The sequence below is a fragment of the Callionymus lyra genome, chromosome 7 (assembly GCF_982586985.1).
Source record: "Callionymus lyra chromosome 7, fCalLyr1.hap1.1, whole genome shotgun sequence".
Classification (NCBI taxonomy): domain Eukaryota; kingdom Metazoa; phylum Chordata; class Actinopteri; order Syngnathiformes; family Callionymidae; genus Callionymus; species Callionymus lyra.
In genome coordinates this window covers 1,724,182-1,742,600 of record NC_141824.1, presented here as the reverse complement: position 1 = coordinate 1,742,600, position 18,419 = coordinate 1,724,182, and the positions used below count along the sequence as shown (strand labels likewise).

Here is an 18,419-nt window from a genome sequence, read left to right as displayed (position 1 = left end):
TCTTAGCGAACTTAAGAGTGAGCTTTGAAGAGTGAGCTCTGAGTGGATGAGAACGAGCCATTGTTGACGACACAGATCATCAACAAGAGAGAAAGAAGTGATAGATGCAACTTTATTGATCCCTCTGGAGGCTCCTTCAGGGAATTGTTTGTTTTTCTCTAGCGTTTCACATTTTGAACAGTTTGGAGATGTTGATATATTGATATATTCTTCCTCCAGCCAGATGGTTGGACCTCCTCCTCACTTTCACTGTGATGTGAGAACTTGTCTGGAAAGATTCAAAACAGATGTGGAGACGGATGCATGTGTTGAGACGTACAGTGTAGTTCTGTCTGACATGATGCAAAACATTAAAGACATTAAACGCTTAAAACAATAAAAGACTTAAACAGAAATTAAGACATTCAAGAAAATAAATAACCAACAAAATGAAAAAAATAATCAACTAATAGACAGAATATAAACAAAAAAAACAAAAGTTAAAATGTTTCTAAAAGACAGAGTTTACAGCAGGAAACCTGAAACAATTGAAGAAGAATGTGCTCAAATAATATTTGTTGGTCCATTTCTTCAAGATATGAAACGTGTATTGAACAGAACTGCAGCCAGTTTGAGCACAAGATGTGAACTTTACCTAAATAAAGTTCTACCTAGATGTGAACTCATCATTATAGTAACATTCAAGTAGATTCTATCTTTTAAAAGTGTATTTGCTATGTTTCTTTTATATTTTCATCTCAAATTATTTAAATGTTTTTTCTTTCTCTTGTATCAATCGTACTTAAAAGTCAGAATACATCGATTGAATAAGTTATAACGATTCAAAGAGTGTTTATATCTAAATATCTCTATATCTGATGCTCAAGTGTCAGGAGGTCTGGGCTCAAGGATCAGTCAATTAAAGGATTTGTGTGTTGCTTCAGGACACATACTCTTCTATATCTATTAAACCTGAATCTTAAAAAAGTCATAATAAATAAATCATAGATCATCGATGACGCGTCGACTTTATGACTAAGGGAACCTTTGACTACGTCACTGGCGCCGGAGCACGTGTCTGTTATGACGTCATCTCCTTGATGTTTTGGATCATAAAAGTGTCAGCGTGAACAGACGAGTGAACGAGTGACTGACAGATGATCAGAAGAGAAGATGCAGGTTTTACTGTGAGTCTTGAGATCGGAAAGATTCGTGATTGACAGGCTGGTAAAATCTGGCAACATCCGATTGGACCACGATACACGTATTTAGTCTTTCTGCACTTCACAATAAAGGCATTGCTATTGGGAACACGCGACAACCCGTCTTTCTATGCGGTTTAAATAATCGCAAAGCAACATAAAAGAGTAAATTATTGAGCGAAGTCCAAAGATTATTCCTCTCGCGAAGGTTAACCGGTATTTTACTTCTGGTTTATTTTATTCTGAAATACGATTTGCTTCCGGGTGAGAACGGACGGGGACCGGAAACGCGGTATGACTGTCACTTATAGTTTATAAAATACTGTCTGTTTTACCTCGAACGCTGTGTTTTTCACTGCAGTAAAAGCCTTTTCACAACAAGGAGTGACTCCAGCCCCACATTGACAAGTAAGTCGCTGCATAGTCGACTTGAAAGTTGTCATTCCGCCGCCGAGACTAGTGGTTATTAGCAGGTTAACCGGTTAGCTGAGGCTGGTCTGTCTGGTTAGACGCGTCACAGCGACATAAGTTCACGAACGAGGAACCGCTGTTGCTGGAATACAAAGCTTTTCTGCTAACAGTTGGTGGATTTATTTCCACACAATGTCAAATACAAGTCCTAATGTTCACGAAACTACTCACTGAGCAGGGTCTGATAGGAAGTCCTTCGTGACCTTTGACCTGCAATATCTCCTGATCGAGACTTCTTCAAGAGTTGTCTCTGTCCTCTTCAGACCGCCTTCAACACTGAGCGTGAGGGACATGGCAGCCAATGGAGCCCGATGTGAGCAGCCCCAGAGACGAGCACCTAAAGACAAACAGAATGGCAGGTCACCAGGTCAGTCACTCAACGTCGTCACTCGTCATTCATCAGGTGTCACTGGGAACGATGTTGGTGGATCACAGGCTTCTATGGCTTCTGAGGGAGACTTGTGTGTTTCAGTGGAGTCTTCAGCCAGAGAGCGGCGTCAGAAGGAGAAGGACGAGCGTCTGTCACTCGTTCTGTGGCGGCGACCGGTCACCACTTTACATTACTTCCTCCTCGAGACCTTCATCAAGCTCAAGGAGTTGACCTTTAAGTAAGAAATGTTATGAACTTTGACTTTATGAACGACGACACTGAACGAAGGATCTTTAATGATCTTCTTCTTCTCCACCAGGCTCTGGGAAAGACGAGGCACCGTGTTCTTAGTTTTTGTAATATTGTCGCTGTTCTCGATCGCCTACTCCACGGAGGGTTCACACCAAATGGTAAGACCGGGTTGTTAATGATCTCATCCTGATAATAACGACAGCATGGAAGGCGAGTGAGATGGTAAATCTGTTGTCGTGTGACCTTTGGTCGTCCAGTCACTGGGTCGAAGGCTCTGTGTCCAAACTGTTCATTAACAAAACACTTAAGTTCTATTTCCATGGACCTGTAACCACATGTTGGACTTTTCTATGGAGCACAGTGTTTATTTTAGCTCGTGAAGAGTGAGTGACGATCCAATACTGCCCCTCCTTATAAAAGCTAAACCTCCTTTTCAAAACATAGATTCAATAATGTGTTTTTAATGCCACGTCATTTAGGTTCGGTAGAACTTTGATCCCTAAATATGTCTCCTTCGGGAAATTGTTTTTTCCAATTATCCACAGCAAATACAGCAATTTTTCATAAAAAACAAATAAAAATAAAATAAGAACAAGAACAAAGAAATAAAGAGAAAGAACAAGATGATACAATCTAAGTCTATCATTTGCTTCTTTGTTCTTATTTTAAATTATCTTCTCAAAGTTTAATCTTGACTGTTTTGTTTGTTTTACAGTTGGTTCAGTATCTGGAAAAGAGGTTCCTCTGGTGCGCTTACTGGGTCGGTCTGGGGATCCTTTCCTCGGTGGGTCTCGGGACAGGCTTGCACACCTTCCTGCTTTATCTGGTGAGACATCACTTCTATTTCAATAATAATATAATAATATAAACAAACCTCTTATTCAAGTACTTGTGTGAAATAAACTATTTATTCATTACATTTTTGATTCAAATGGATTTGATTTCAAAATGAACCAATGATTTATATGTTGAGACAAAAGGTTGTTCTTTCGTTCAGGTTAGAAACTCATGGAGCATCTATTTTTAAAAGTATTTTTCAGGTTTCTAGGCAAACCTGTTAACCATAAAATAACCTGCACTGCAATGATACACATAAGTATTTCTGTGGAGTATTCCAGGACACATCAAAGTTCACCAAGTAAAGGCAATTCATTCATGTGGTATATTTATGTATTTATACTTGTTTCTTAATTTTAAAAATATTTTGGAAACTATTTTCCAGACCATGAATAGTCTATGATTTGAAATGAAATAATAATTAAAACATGTTAGACACAAATGGCTGAAAGATATTAAAAAGCTTGATAAGGTTTTGCAAACCAGTCAATCATAACAATCTCCACCAAAACTTTATATAAAACATAAAACCACATAAGTTCAAGAGAGAGAGAGAGAGAGAGAGAGAGAGAGAGAGAGGGAGGCTTCAGACTGACTTGAAAGTTGATGATCTGCTTGTTCTAGATCTTGAACAGATGTTACATTTGCTTTGTCAGCTGCTTTAGCTCCAGTCCAAGAAGGGAAAAACATGGTCATGTGACTGTATGTGTCACGCAACTTCTCCTCTTCCACATCTCTTGCCATCTCCAAGCATTTAGTTTGTTATCCACTTAGTTTCTGAATCATCTTGAATAAAAGTCTTGGCTTCCTGTTCATGAGGGAGATGTTGTTTCTGAGTCTGATGGACTATGAGTGACTTCCCTTGGTTTCTAACTTGTGGCAAGACGACACAAACAACTTGAGTTTCTTTTACATTTGTATGTTCTTCCTGTTTTTCTTAGTAAAATACCAGTCGGTCTGTGTCAATGTACACTTTCTCACTTTAGAATAGAATAGAATAGAAAAGCTTTATTCAGCTTTAACAGGAATGGATTGATTTTGGTCACATTTCATCACAAGCATGTGATTTCAGACCAAAACAAAAAACTCTCAAACATTTATCTGCGAAGGTTTGTTGAACAGGTTTTGAATAAGTTCAGTTTATTTATTTAAATTTCAATGTTGCTTAGTGACAGACACACTTGTACAAATGATTCATATCTTGGCTGAAGTAAACACTTGCTGTCGTAAGACAAACAAACTGTTTTATTCTTCAAGAAACCTTGAATGAAATGATGCAAGTCAAGGTCATTCATAAATAAGAAAAGGTAGCAGGAAGTAAATCAAGCAGGAGGAAGTATTTTTTTTATTCTTCACCAGACGACATTTCTCATCAACAGTTCTCACTGATCCAACTTCTTGAACTTGATCTAAAACATACTTATTATCTGTAAGTCTTAGTTCAATAATTTACTTAATAAAAATAAATAATAAAATAATAAATATTTCCATTTCTTAAGCCATGTTGAGATGGTTTTGGGGGAATCCTTCAGAACTTTCTAAGTCTGGTCCGGTTATTGTTTGTAAAGGTTCTGTATTTTTCTATAGTTACGCTGCATGTGTTTAGCATGATTGTTTTTATGTTCATCATCAATGACTGGAGTTAGAAACACACGACATGATAATGATTAAAGTACTTAATCATTTGAGGATTTAACCAGTGAAGTATTAACTTTGAACACTGGAGCAGATGAAATAAATATACAATACACATGTTCTTTTTAAAGTCAAGATTTAATTACAGGTCCTGCAATAATTTATTTTTTAAGCTACCCTTTCTGGTTTGATAAATTTAGGATCCAATTCTTAAAATAGCTTTTATTATTTATTTCCTGCTTCCGGGAATTGTCTATTAGGAAACTGTCTGGTGTTTAAGGAGAGAAATATGTTGGTTTACAAGTAACATGTTCTGAAGACAATAACGGTGCCTTGCACTCGTCTCTGGGGATCTGATAGAATGTGACTCGTTATCTTGAACACACTCATCGTTGAAGTTGCGTCTGAGATGAGAGACTTTTGTGTTGTCTGGTTTGGAAGGAACGTTTGCCATCATTGGTTTATAATCATGTCAAACCTGGATCATCGTCTGCTGCCCTCAGGCCACAAAATAGAGTTGCTGTGCAGGTAGTTACAGGTGGGCTGGTGGTTATTGGGTCCAGGTGTTTCGAGGAAAACCTTTTCTTTTCATGAAGACATCGCAGCAAATGTTATGACTCGGCAACTGTTGGGTCTTTTTTCCAAGACTTTGGTATCTCTCCATACCTGGAAAAGTATAATTTAGCTTTTTGATTTAAATTACCGGTAGTGAAATCTGGCGGCTGACTGAAGCCTCATGATCTGTTTCGTGAAGCCTCATTATCTGTTTCGTGAAGCCTCATGATCTGTTTCGTGAAGCCTCATGATCTGTGTCGTGAAGCCTCATGATCTGTGTCGTGAAGCCTCATGACCTGTGTCGTGAAGCCTCATGATCTGTGTCGTGAAGCCTCATGACCTGTGTCGTGAAGCCTCATGACCTGTGTCATGAAGCCTCATGACCTGTGTCGTGAAGCCTCATGACCTGTGTAGTGAAGCCTCATGAACTGTGTAGTGAAGCCTCATGATCTGTGTCGTGAAGCCTCATGATCTGTGTCGTGAAGCCTCATGACCTGTGTCGTGAAGCCTCATGACCTGTGTCGTGAAGCCTCATGACCTGTGTAGTGAAGCCTCATGACCTGTGTCGTGAAGCCTCATGATCTGTGTCGTGAAGCCTCATGACCTGTGTCGTGAAGCCTCATGACCTGTGTCATGAAGCCTCATGACCTGTGTCGTGAAGCCTCATGACCTGTGTAGTGAAGCCTCATGACCTGTGTAGTGAAGCCTCATGACCTGTGTAGTGAAGCCTCATGATCTGTGTCGTGAAGCCTCATGATCTGTGTCGTGAAGCCTCATGAACTGTGTCATGAAGCCTCATCTGTTTCTGTTCGGTCAACAAAGACTGAGGTATGTTAGCAACAGGTTGACTTGAAGGTTCTCCTCGTTCCTTCAGGGTCCTCACATAGCATCAGTCACTCTGGCGGCGTACGAGTGTGGTTCCATCGACTTCCCGGAGCCTCCATATCCCGACCAGATTGTGTGTCCTCAGGCTGGAGGAGCCGGGGACAGCATCTCTCTCCTGTCAATCATGTCAAAGGTCCGCCTGGAGGCCTGTATGTGGGTGAGTGTTCAGCTCGTCTAACCAGAAGTAACGCACAGGTGTTTGTTGACGGTGTCAAGAGCAGGCACCACACATGTACACAAATTCTCTTCTCTCAAATAAGAAGGTTCTTTACGTCTCAGGGCGCCGGCACCGCCATCGGAGAGCTGCCTCCATATTTCATGGCCAGAGCTGCTCGTCAGTCGGGAGCTGATCCTGAAGACGAGGACTACGAGGAGTTTGAGGAGATGCTGGAACAGGCTGAGAGTGCACAGGTCAGAGTTTGAAGTTAACCTTACATTCATACCTGGTGATGTTAATGTGTCTCAGCAGGTGATCTGATAAAGATGATTTCAGAACCGTTAACAATCCTGAACGAAATGATCTTAAAGCACGGCTTGTTTTGCCTCCACAACAATGAGCGTCATCTTCAGCCTGAAAGAACCCTAGAAATAAAATAACACTTAAAGTTATGGTTATAATAAATATCTTAAATGAGTAATTATGTTAGGTTAACAAACCTGACTTTAGTGTTTTCTGAATTTCCTCCAATCGGGAAACAGATTTGTGTTGGTTTTTCCTTTAATCATAATGTATGCAGTAGTGGCCCCACTGGTCCACGATAGGCCCCTATAGTGCCATGTGATTTAGCTGAAGCCCCGCCCCCTTTCTGCTTCCAGTAATTGTGTGTGTGTGTGTGAGTCACCGGAGCTTAACTGGTCTGAACCTCCCCCCGGGGCGCTGGCTCCCACCGTGCTGCCCCCCCGCTCGCCTCTCCTCCTTTGAATGACACTTTCTGTCGGGAAAGCGTCACATGACTGCAGACGCCTGAGATCACATGCTGAGTCAGCAGAACTGAGGGGAAAACATGGACCATCGACCACCTTTGACCTCACCATGTTTTTAATGATCACTTAATGACTCTTCAAACTGAATGTGATTCAAATATCTTGTGTTTACTTTTAAAGAACCTGCTCGTTATTATTCTCAGCTACAAGAATAGTATTTCATGTAAGTTATTATGTGTTTATGGATATAAGAAATATTGTACAATTATTTCTTGTTCCACGTTTAAACTTTACTCATCAATCTTCATATATATGTCAATTTAATATAAAGTCTTTATTTAGCAGAAAATAAGTTAGAGATTCTTCCCTCCTTGAGTGAAACCACGTGATCCACACACAGATCAAACTTCTCCTGACTTTGGTGTTTAAAATCCATCAGGTGACTCTTGAAATGATAGTTTGCTTCATTATTCAATATTTACAAAATCAAAGTCGTTTAGTTCACAACCATACAAGTCGTATATTTAACATTGTATTACTACGTTTAATACATGATCAAACTTGTATAATTATGTTTATTACACGATCGGAGCTGTTTATATTATGTTTATTACGTTTGTTTTAGTGGCTCTTATACTCCATAGTTTAATTTAAATGTATCGTTTCCGATCCTTCTTCTTGTAGGACTTCGTCACCAGAGCCAAGATGGGCGTCCAACACATGGTGCAGAAGGTGGGATTCTTCGGGATCCTGGCTTGTGCCTCCGTAAGTGAAAACTTTACTCATGTGCTGGAGAAAGAAGCTCAAGTGCTTTGATCGTTCAGATCCCGAACCCTCTCTTCGACTTGGCTGGAATCACCTGCGGACATTTCCTGGTTCCGTTCTGGACTTTCTTCGGCGCGACCCTGATCGGGAAAGCCATCGTCAAGATGCATATACAGGTTTGAAGCTTTCGCTTAAAACTGTGACGAGTTTCTGATTCGTTCTTCAGTAGTTTTATGAAACCATCGTAGAACATCGTTAAGTAAACATGATGTGGACGGAGACCTCCTGACGGATCCATAAAGTCTCCTCGAGTGAACTCTGTCGAGAGGCCACTGAAGAGTAACCATGACAACAATATATTGACAAATATTTATGACAGATGTTCCAACAACTTGGTTTTGTTACAGTAACCAGAGTCACAAACGTTGACCAGTCAACGTGTAGATAAGACGCTACAACGATGATGGAACGATGATGGAACGATGATGGAACGATGATGGAACGATGATGGAATGTTAATTCTAGCTCAAGCTGCTCATCCTTTGCTGAACTACTCCCACCATAGACTCCAACATATTCCCTCTGAACTGGTGACTCAGGATGACGCTGCTCAGATCGAACGAATCCATCATTGACTCACTTTATTTAACTTTACGCTCAAGCATGAGACATGATCATTCATCTCTAATGTTTGCTTGAGTTTAAGATATGAAATGATTCAAATATATCTTCTTGAGACACAACCAGGAGTCGCTGAAACCTGTGGTGTTTTAACGTCATTGTATTTACCAGCTTCAGATAAAAACAGTCAAAATACAGTGCCTTGTGAAAGTATTCGGCCCCTTGAACCTTTCAACATTTCGCCACATTTCAGGCTTCAAACATAAAGATATAAAATGTTAATTTTTTGTCATGAATCAACAACAAGTGGGACACAATCGTGAAGTGGACTTTGACTTGGCCATTATAACACCTGGATACGTCTATTTGTGAACCATTCCATTGTAGATTTGGCTTTATGTTTTGGATCATTGTCCTGTTGGAAGATAAATCTCCGTCCCAGTCTCAGGTCTTTTGCAGACTCCAACAGGTTTTCTTCCAGAATGGTCCTGTATTTGGATCCATCCATCTTCCCATCAATTGTAGCCATCTTCCCTGTCCCTGCTGAAGAAAAGCAGGCCCAAACCATGATGCTGCCACCACCATGTTTGACAGTGGGGATAGTGTGTTCAGGGTGATGAGCTGTGTTGCTTTTACGCCAAACATATCGTTTTGCATTGTGGCCAAAAAGTTCGATTCTGGTTTCATCTGACCAGAGCACCTTCTTCCACATTTGTGGTGTGTCTCCCAGGTGGCTTGTGGCAAACTTTAAACAAGACTTTTTATGGATATCTTTGAGAAATGGCTTTCTTCTTGCCACTCTTCCATAAAGGCCAGATTTGTGCAGTGCACGACTGATTGTTGTCCTATGGACAGACTCTCCCACCTCAGCTGTAGTTATCTGCAGTTCATCCAGAGTGATCATGGGCCTCTTGGCTGCATCTCGGATCAGTCTTCTCCTTGTTTGAGATGAAAGTTTGGAGGGACGGCCGGGTCTTGGTAGATTTGCAGTGGTCTGATACTCCTTGCATTTCAATAGAATTGCTTGCACAGTGCTCCTTGAGATGTTTAAAGCTTGGGAAATCTTTTTGTATCCAAATCCGGCTTTAAACTTCTCCACAACAGTATCTCGGACCTGCCTGGTGTGTTCCTTTGTCTTCATGGTTCTCTCTTTAAACAGAACCCTGAGACTATCAAAGAGCAGGTGCATTTATACGGAGACTTGATTACACACAGGTGCATTCTATTTATCATCATCAGTCATTTAGGACAACATTGGATCATTCAAAGATCCTCACTGAACTTCTGGAGTGAGTTTGCTGCACTGAAAGTAAAGGAGCCGAATAATATTGCACGCCTCACTTTTCAGTTTTTTATTTGTTAAAAAAGTTTAAATTATCCAATAAATTTCGTTCCACTTCACGATTGTGTCACTTGTTGTTGATTCATGACAAAAAATTAAAATTTTATATCTTTATGTTTGAAGCCTGAAATGTGGCGAAATGTTGAAAGGTTCAAGGGGCCGAATACTTTCACAAGGCACTGTATATGTTAGTTTCACTGGTTTACAGGTTTATGTTGTGAGTGACCTTAATCATTTAAATGAAACTCCTTCAGACAGTGATGGTCAATAGAACAGGATTTGCAATAAGAACTCAAAGAATCCCCACAACTTAACATCCTGAGATGGAGAACAAATGAAAGTTAACCCCACGTTAATGTAACGTCACTGAACAGTCCATATTTTTCAAGCTAAGTCCGTAAAAGTTGCGTGAATTGAACCTGATGTTCTTGGTTCCTTCAGCTTCACTGACTCGCCTCCACCAGTGAGCAGACGAGTCCACTTGTGATCCGCCTCGGCTGATTGTTCTCGTTCTAGTTTAGGTTTTTTGGGCCCATGAAGGCCACGTAAACGGAGATGAAAGAGTTTTTCAAAAGAGTTTAAACGATGCTCTCAGGATGGGAAACTAATCAGGGACTACATTGTTGAGACTTCCAGGCCAGTGAGTAATGCTCGTCTGCGAGGGTCCGTCTGAGAGTCTTGACATTGTAAACCTCCATCCCTGGTACCAGCCGGTGATCTCACCGTCTTTGACGGGGTCATCAGTAGGAGGCATGGAGAGGATGGAGCGAGAGGAGGAAATGAAACAATTCTGATGTTGAACCGGTGGACATGACGTGTCCTGCAGTCTGGGTTCGTCCGGGGGGTCGTGTGTCACTCTCTCCTGCACCAATCAGCTCTCTGGAATATTGTGGTTTCCCCCCCGCCTGGATGAACTCACACTGAAGCTCTTTGTAGACTCAAAGCTCACGTTCCCACGTTTAGGTCATTGTTTCCAGAGGTGAATCCCTCGTTCTCAAACTGTTTTCTCATCCTTTCTCGCGACTCAATCATTTCATGTTTTCTTCTTCATGTGAAAGTGCAGTTAAAGCAGGAGCGCGACCACATGTGAGGACGAGTGTGTCCTTCTGTTCTGTCATTATCTTCGCTTTATTCCCTCAAAACGCTCATAATCATAGTTGGTGGAACATTTTCCCAACGTTCCCGCCTCGGCAGAGAAATCTCACCCGAACCTTTTTCCCTCTTCCAGAAACTCTTCGTCATCATCACCTTCAGCAAACACATAGTGGAGCAGATGGTGTCGCTGATCGGGTGAGTTCCCTCCGGCCTTCGTTTTAGGACTTCACCTGCACAGGTGTTAACTGTGAAGTCAAGTGTTGGTTCTGATCGACACGGATCCATATGTTCAAGATCTAGTCATTTCTGTTGAAGGCCTTCAAAGTTTGATCCAGAAGGAAAAGTGATGCGACTAGATTTAAAAGATTCTAGAAACGAGTGTGAAGTTATTCAACCAGACAAATATATGAATTATATAAAGTTATTGTTTATGTTTAACACAAACTCTAAATGATTTGTATTTGTTTCACTCAAACTTTCCAACAATAACTTTCTTAAAATAAAACATTTCCTCAGTCGTGTGTTACTGTAAATAAAGATCAGGGAATCACTTAATCTTAATTATTTTCTAACCATTTATTAATCATTCATTTGGATTCACTCCAAACTAACAAATAATTAGATATTTATTACTAGAGAAAGTTATTAGTTTAATACTTGATGTTTGTACTGATTTATTTATGAATTTACAGCAGAACTGTGTCATCATTAAAGATGGTTATTTATTTCATTTTAGAACATTTAATGATTAACGACACACAAACAAGACAATAGATAATAATCTAATAATCTTTTAATATTAAACAAGATCATTTAAATATTTAAAGCACTTCAGTGAAGAATTTTGACACGATATATATTTTTAATTGAATATTTACAGTAACGATTGATCAGTCATGACTCTTATGTCTCTATTATTGTAACAATTAACGTAACTACACAACTTTGACTGGACAACATGTGTTCGACAACATTGAGCTTCATATTTACTGACTTTGACACTGAACCACTAATGAAACCACAACTGACACAAAATTCTTTATCGTCATGGAAACAAGAGAACGTGCTGTAACACGTTGTGACATATGGGGGCGCCAGAAACCATCTTTTAAAGATTTGTATTTTAGCTTTAATATACTTTTTTGTTTCCCATTTTCCACAAAATACAGATATTATTACACAAATGATGAGATGTCTATTAAAATGTGTTTGTAACATTTATTTTCAACCAACGTTGATTTAAAACTATCGCACTTATAGTTATGTTTAGTTTTTTCTTTAAAATTAAAGCAGTCATGCGTTAAAAATATATATAATTTCTTTCTATCCTTAATTTCTTTTCTTTTTTTTGTTCAATTCAATGAAACTTTTTTTTTTGTTAGATTTAAATGTAAATCATTTAACACAATAAATATTGACAGTTTAAAGAAACATATTTAGTTTCCTCTTCCTCAAAGTGTCTCCTGTGTTCCTGTTAGTCATATCATCCTGGTCTTCAAGTATAAACATGAACCACAGGCTCGTCCTGGACCTTCTTATCTTCATGACATTCATCCACGATGACTCGTGACGATGCTCTCGACTCCTGATCGTTTGAGTTTGTCCTGCTGTCGACAAACTAACATTTGACAAGAGCGAAGAAAGTTAGTCCTTTTTCTTCATCTATAGATGTTCTGATAGTTCTTGGACCTTCTGTGGTCTCACCGTCCTTATAAGGGCATCACACACCCAGATCTAGCCCCCCCCCCAGAAGACTGTTGGTAAAGGTGATGACATCATGGCGACTCACTTCCTGGTTGAAGCCTCTGACAAAGAGCTGAAGAGTATAAAAGCTTCAGTCTCCTCCTGTGAGGACCAGTCACTGCTCTGATCTGTACAAGGTAAGAACCTCCTGTGTTTTCTTCTCAGGTCTGTGCCCAGAGTTGGACCTTCACTGCAGAAGCCCTTCAGTCACTACCTGGAGGCGCAGAGGAACAAGCTGCACCACGCCGGCAGCAGCGCTCCAGCGGTGAGTCTTTATCTCCAACATCTTCATGATGGAACTAATGTTTCTTCATGTCCATGATCTTCATGATGGAACTAATGTTTGTTCACGTCCATGATCTTCATGATGGAACTTATGTTTGTTCATATCCATGATCAAGATCTTCATGATGGAACTAATGTTTGTTCACGTCCATGATCTTCATGATGGAACTAATGTTTGTTCACGTCCATGATCTTCATGATGGAACTAATGTTTGTTCACGTCCATGATCTTCATGATGGAACTATTGTTTGTTCATATCCATGATCAAGATCTTCATGATGGAACTAATGTTTGTTCATGTCCATGATCTTCATGATGGAACTAATGTTTGTTCACGTCCATGATCTTCATGATGGAACTAATGTTTGTTCATATCCATGATCTTCATGATGGAACTAATGTTTGTTCATATCCATGATCAAGATCTTCATGATGGAACTAATGTTTGTTCATGTCCATGATCTTCATGATGGAACTAATGTTTGTTCACCTCCATGATCTTCATGATGGAACTAATGTTTGTTCATGTCCATGATCTTCATGATGGAACTAATGTTTGTTCACCTCCATGATCTTCATGATGGAACTAATGTTTGTTCATATCCATGATCAAGATCTTCATGATGGAACTAATGTTTGTTCATGTCCATGATCTTCATGATGGAACTAATGTTTGTTCATATCCATGATCAAGATCTTCATGATGGAACTAATGTTTGTTCATATCCATGATCAAGATCTTCATGATGGAACTAATGTTTGTTCACGTCCATGATCTTCATGATGGAACTAATGTTTGTTCATATCCATGATCAAGATCTTCATGATGGAACTATTGTTTGTTCATGTCCATGATCAAGATCTTCATGATGGAACTAATGTTTGTTCACGTCCATGATCTTCATGATGGAACTATTGTTTGTTCATATCCATGATCTTCATGATGGAACTATTGTTTGTTCACGTCCATGATCTTCATGATGGAACTAATGTTTGTTCACGTCCATGATCTTCATGATGGAACTATTGTTTGTTCATATCCATGATCAAGATCTTCATGATGGAACTAATGTTTGTTCATGTCCATGATCTTCATGATGGAACTATTGTTTGTTCACGTCCATGATCTTCATGATGGAACTAATGTTTGTTCACGTCCATGATCTTCATGATGGAACTAATGTTTGTTCACGTCCTTGATCTTCATGATGGAACTATTGTTTGTTCACCTCCATGATCTTCATGATGGAACTATTGTTTGTTCATGTCCATGATCTTCATGATGGAACTATTGTTTGTTCACCTCCATGATCTTCATGATGGAACTAATGTTTGTTCATGTCCATGATCTTCATGATGGAACTAATGTTTGTTCAGAAAATGAAAGAGCAAGTTGTTAAAGAGTTGATTTAAAAGATGTTGTTTCTAAAAATGTTTTCACACTTTGTTATGATAACTTTATAACTTTATTTTCTCTTCATTCTCATAACTCGTCTGATTTAAACTAAAAAGACAACTTTTAAAACTTACTGTATAAAAACTGTTTTTAAAAGATGAATCCAATAATTTTATATTTACTTTTCTCTATTTGCAAGTTGTGTATAAAGTTGAATATTCTAAACTTTATACAATAACAACAACAATAATAATAATAATTTATGTTCATGATCTTTATTTGTTCTGAGACATTTATTTTACTTTTACTCTTCTGTTGTTTTACTGTCTGGTGACGAGAAATGTTTTTATAATCATTTCTTTCAGCATTTTGTAAAATATTCATTAAAGGTCGTTAACTTCTTGTTTTATAGACAAATGAGTTCAGATGAAGATAAAATAGAAAATATCTCCATGAATTCATATTGATTCTGTCGATGTTGAAATCATTTTCCAGTTGTGTCGTTGTTGTGTGTCTGTGTGTCGTTGTTGTGTGTCTGTGTGTCGTTGTTGTGTGTCTGTGTGTCGTTGTTGTGTATCTGTGTGTCGTTGTTGTGTGTCTGTGTGTCGTTGTTGTGTATCTGTGTGTCGTTGTTGTGTATCTGTGTGTCGTTGTTGTGTATCTGTGTGTCGTTGTTGTGTGTCTGTGTGTCGTTGTTGTGTGTCTGTGTGTCGTTGTTGTGTGTCTGTGTGTCGTTGTTGTGTGTCTGTGTGTCGTTGTTGTGTGTCTGTGTGTCGTTGTTGTGTGTCTGTGTGTCGTTGTTGTGTGTCTGTGTGTCGTTGTTGTGTATCTGTGTGTCGTTGTTGTGTGTCTGTGTGTCGTTGTTGTGTATCTGTGTGTCGTTGTGTATCTGTGTGTCGTTGTTGTGTGTCTGTGTGTCGTTGTGTGTCTGTGTGTCGTTGTTGTGTGTCTGTGTGTCGTTGTTGTGTGTCTGTGTGTCGTTGTTGTGTGTCTGTGTGTCGTTGTTGTGTATCTGTGTGTCGTTGTTGTGTGTCTGTGTGTCGTTGTTGTGTATCTGTGTGTCGTTGTTGTGTATCTGTGTGTCGTTGTTGTGTATCTGTGTGAGGTTGTTGTTTGTCTGTGTGTCGTTGTTGTGTATCTGTGTGAGGTTGTTGTGTGTCTGTGTGTCGTTGTTGTGTATCTGTGTGTCGTTGTTGTGTGTCTGTGTGAGGTTGTTGTGTGTCTGTGTGTCGTTGTTGTGTATCTGTGTGAGGTTGTTGTGCATCTGTGTGAGGTTTGACGGCAGCATCAGTGACTCGTGTGTGTCTCCTCCAGGACGAGAACTGGTTGTCCTGGGTCTTCGAGAAGGTGGTCCTGGTGATGGTGGTCTACTTCGTGGTCTCCATCGTCAACTCCACGGCTCAGAGCTACAGCAAGAGGCTGCAGCAGCAGAAACACTGCGAGGAGAAGAGCAAGTGATGACGACACGTCCTTGTACAGAACATCGAGTGACTCTAGGTGTGTGTGTGCGGCGGGAACACACACTTCACCACAAACCTCATGCGTTCTCAAGGACGGTCGAGCTGCTCCAAGACCAGTGTGTGTTCTAACTGAAGGTGTGTGTTTGTGTGTCGTTTTTGTAGTTCTTCATCTCACTCTTGTGTGTGTGCGTGCGTGTGTGCGCGCGCTTGTGTGTGTCGAGTGAGGATCTCGACGTGTTACATGGCGACCCCTGCTGGTTCGAGCTCTGAAGTGCATCAAAGCCTTATGCAAGCGAGTCCACACTTAACTTCCACTTCTGCACCGAATCACTTGATTTTAACTTGATTTTGAAATGTGTGTGTGTGTTTGTGTGTTCTGGTCTGTACGAGTGTGTGTGAGTGAGTGTGTGTGTGTACGAGTGTGTGTGTGTTCTTGTCTGTACGAGTGTTTTTGTGTGTTCTGGTCTGTACGAGTGTGTTCTGGTCTGTACGAGTGTGTGTGTGTGTGTTCTGGTCTGTACGAGTGTGTGTGTGTGTGTTCTGGTCTGTACGAGTGTGTGTGTGTGAGTGAGTGTGTGTGTGTACGAGTGTGTGTGAGTGAGTGAGTGTGTGTGTACGAGTGTGTGTGTACGAGTGTGTGTGTGTTCTTGTCTGTACGAGTGTTTTTGTGTGTTCTGGTCTGTATGAGTGTGTGTGTGTGTTCTTGTCTGTACGAGTGTTTTTGTGTGTTCTGGTCTGTATGAGTGTGTGTGTGTGTTCTTGTCTGTACGAGTGTTTTTGTGTGTTCTGGTCTGTATGAGTGTGTGTGTGTGTTCTGGTCTCTCGCAGGGTTCGGCTGCTCCGCTCATGATAGACCGTCTTAGTCTTAACTTTGTTTTCTGGGATTAAAAAGGTGGGAAAAGCAATACGTGTTGGTCTGAACATGTTTGTGTGCGTGCACGTGTTCCTACTCTGAACATGTGTTTGTGTGCGTGCACGTGTTCCTACTCTGAACATGTGTTTGTGTGCGTGCACGTGTTCCTACTCTGAACATGTGTTTGTGTGCGTGCACGTGTTCTTACTCTGAACATGTGTTTGTGTGTGTGCACGTGTTCCTACTCTGAACATGTGTTTGTGTGCGTGCACGTGTTTCTACTCTGAACATGTGTTTGTGTGCGTGCACGTGTTCCTACGCTGAACATGTGTTTGTGTGCGTGCACGTGTTTCTACTCTGAACATGTGTTTGTGTGCGTGCACGTGTTCCTACTCTGAACATGTGTTTGTGTGCGTGCACGTGTTTCTACTCTGAACATGTGTTTGTGTGCGTGCACGTGTTTCTACTCTGGACATGTGTTTGTGTGCGTGCACGTGTTCCTACTCTGAACATGTGTTTGTGTGCGTGCACGTGTTTCTACTCTGAACATGTGTTTGTGTGCGTGCACGTGTTTCTACTCTGGACATGTGTTTGTGTGCGTGCACGTGTTTCTACTCTGAACATGTGTTTGTGTGCGTGCACGTGTTCCTACTCTGAACACGAGCGTTCCTACTCTGTACGTTGAGGATCTAATGATAAAACCGTGTCAATCATCACTGATTCTGTTCTTGGCCTCGTGCAATCATTGGAGGTAAGTGAGCGGTGAGGTGCATCATGGGATGCATCAGGTGGAGCAGGACCCGCCGGGTCAGCTAGCTTATCAGACTGGTGTTGGCTGTTGACTGTTGCTAGGCAACACCTGTCTGTGAGCTGACTGAAGCTGTGGAACTTCAACAACAATAATAAAGTCCAGATGAACGTTATTGTCGCTTCTTTTCTGGATCACGTGTCAAATCAACACATGAAACATTTTCTTTGAAACAATTTTCTTTTAAACCCTCTAATGATCATTTGTTCTATAAACCCTTGAAATGTACGTTTTCTTCTATTAAAGCAGAAGCAAAACAAAGTTAAAGTTATATTTTTATCATATTTCATTACAATCTGATTCATGACGTCATTAGTATCATCATTCATCAATAAAAGTCTGGAAACAAAACATTCATCAACTGCTGCAAACACCGTAACTTTTACCATGTTCAGCAAGTGCTCATGGGAAATGTAGTCTCCCATGTAAGACTCCCCTTAGTTCGGAGGACGAGGCGGGAGGGGCTGAGGTTAATACTGGTAGCGCCAGACTCTACGGGGGCGCTCTGGTTCCCAGAGCTGGTGCGCATGGCGGTCGGGGACCAGTGGGCCATCCCTTGTGCCCCCGCTGCCCTGTGTCAGGCAGGGGGGACTCTGACAGCGCTCCTGGTGCTGGGCCAGCCTCTCAAAGTGTGGCTCCTGCACGGGACGAGCTGAGCAGGACTTTCTCCACATGCTGGAGAACGCCCGGGCCCGTTGACACGCAGGCTTTATGCCTCAAAGTGGGGAATTTTCTCCCGCTGGTGTGCAGACAGGTCCTTGTACCCCAGCTCCTGTTTGGTCACCGCTGTCCTGTCTTTCCTGCAACATTTGCTGGATAGCGGACGGACTGTGTTCGCATCAGCCATAGCGACAAGGCAAGTCGGATTTGAGGGTGCTTCGGCTCGCGCCCAACCTCTAGTGGCGCGTTTCTTACGGGGTGCCTGCAGGCTTCGACCTCC

General features: G+C 40.9%; 1 protein-coding gene across 4 annotated transcripts; it reads left to right on the top strand.

Moving 5' to 3' along the window:
* Positions 1 to 1,081: 1,081 nt before the first annotated feature.
* vmp1 (vacuole membrane protein 1) lies at positions 1,082 to 16,723 on the top strand. 4 transcript variants are annotated; one of them, XR_015711843.1, is made up of 13 exons: positions 1,082 to 1,166; positions 1,916 to 2,019; positions 2,125 to 2,260; positions 2,342 to 2,432; positions 2,990 to 3,100; positions 6,176 to 6,343; positions 6,466 to 6,597; positions 7,795 to 7,875; positions 7,935 to 8,051; positions 11,067 to 11,128; positions 12,842 to 12,941; positions 15,673 to 16,393; positions 16,439 to 16,723. XR_015711843.1 is itself a non-coding variant. In XM_087795406.1 (13 exons), the coding sequence occupies exons 3-13, from the start codon at positions 1,944 to 1,946 to the stop codon at positions 15,814 to 15,816; spliced, it is 1,218 nt and encodes a 405-aa protein (XP_087651532.1). In that variant the 5' UTR covers positions 1,435 to 1,473; positions 1,543 to 1,589; positions 1,916 to 1,943; the 3' UTR covers positions 15,817 to 16,723. The 4 variants fall into 4 exon arrangements, 3 of the variants coding, with proteins under 3 accessions (XP_087651530.1, XP_087651532.1, XP_087651531.1); XM_087795406.1 differs by lacking the exon at positions 1,082 to 1,166 and adding exons at positions 1,435 to 1,473; positions 1,543 to 1,589 and having other exon boundaries at positions 15,673 to 16,723; XM_087795404.1 differs by having other exon boundaries at positions 15,673 to 16,723.
* The last annotated feature ends 1,696 nt before the right edge of the window (positions 16,724 to 18,419 follow it).

Bases quoted from the DNA above. Each gene is read 5' to 3' on its own strand.
- vmp1 (XM_087795404.1), top strand. The intron at 6,344-6,465 runs GTGAGTGTTCAG...TTTACGTCTCAG, and splicing joins GCCTGGAGGCCTGTATGTGG to GGCGCCGGCACCGCCATCGG. The intron at 6,598-7,794 runs GTCAGAGTTTGA...TTCTTCTTGTAG, and splicing joins AACAGGCTGAGAGTGCACAG to GACTTCGTCACCAGAGCCAA.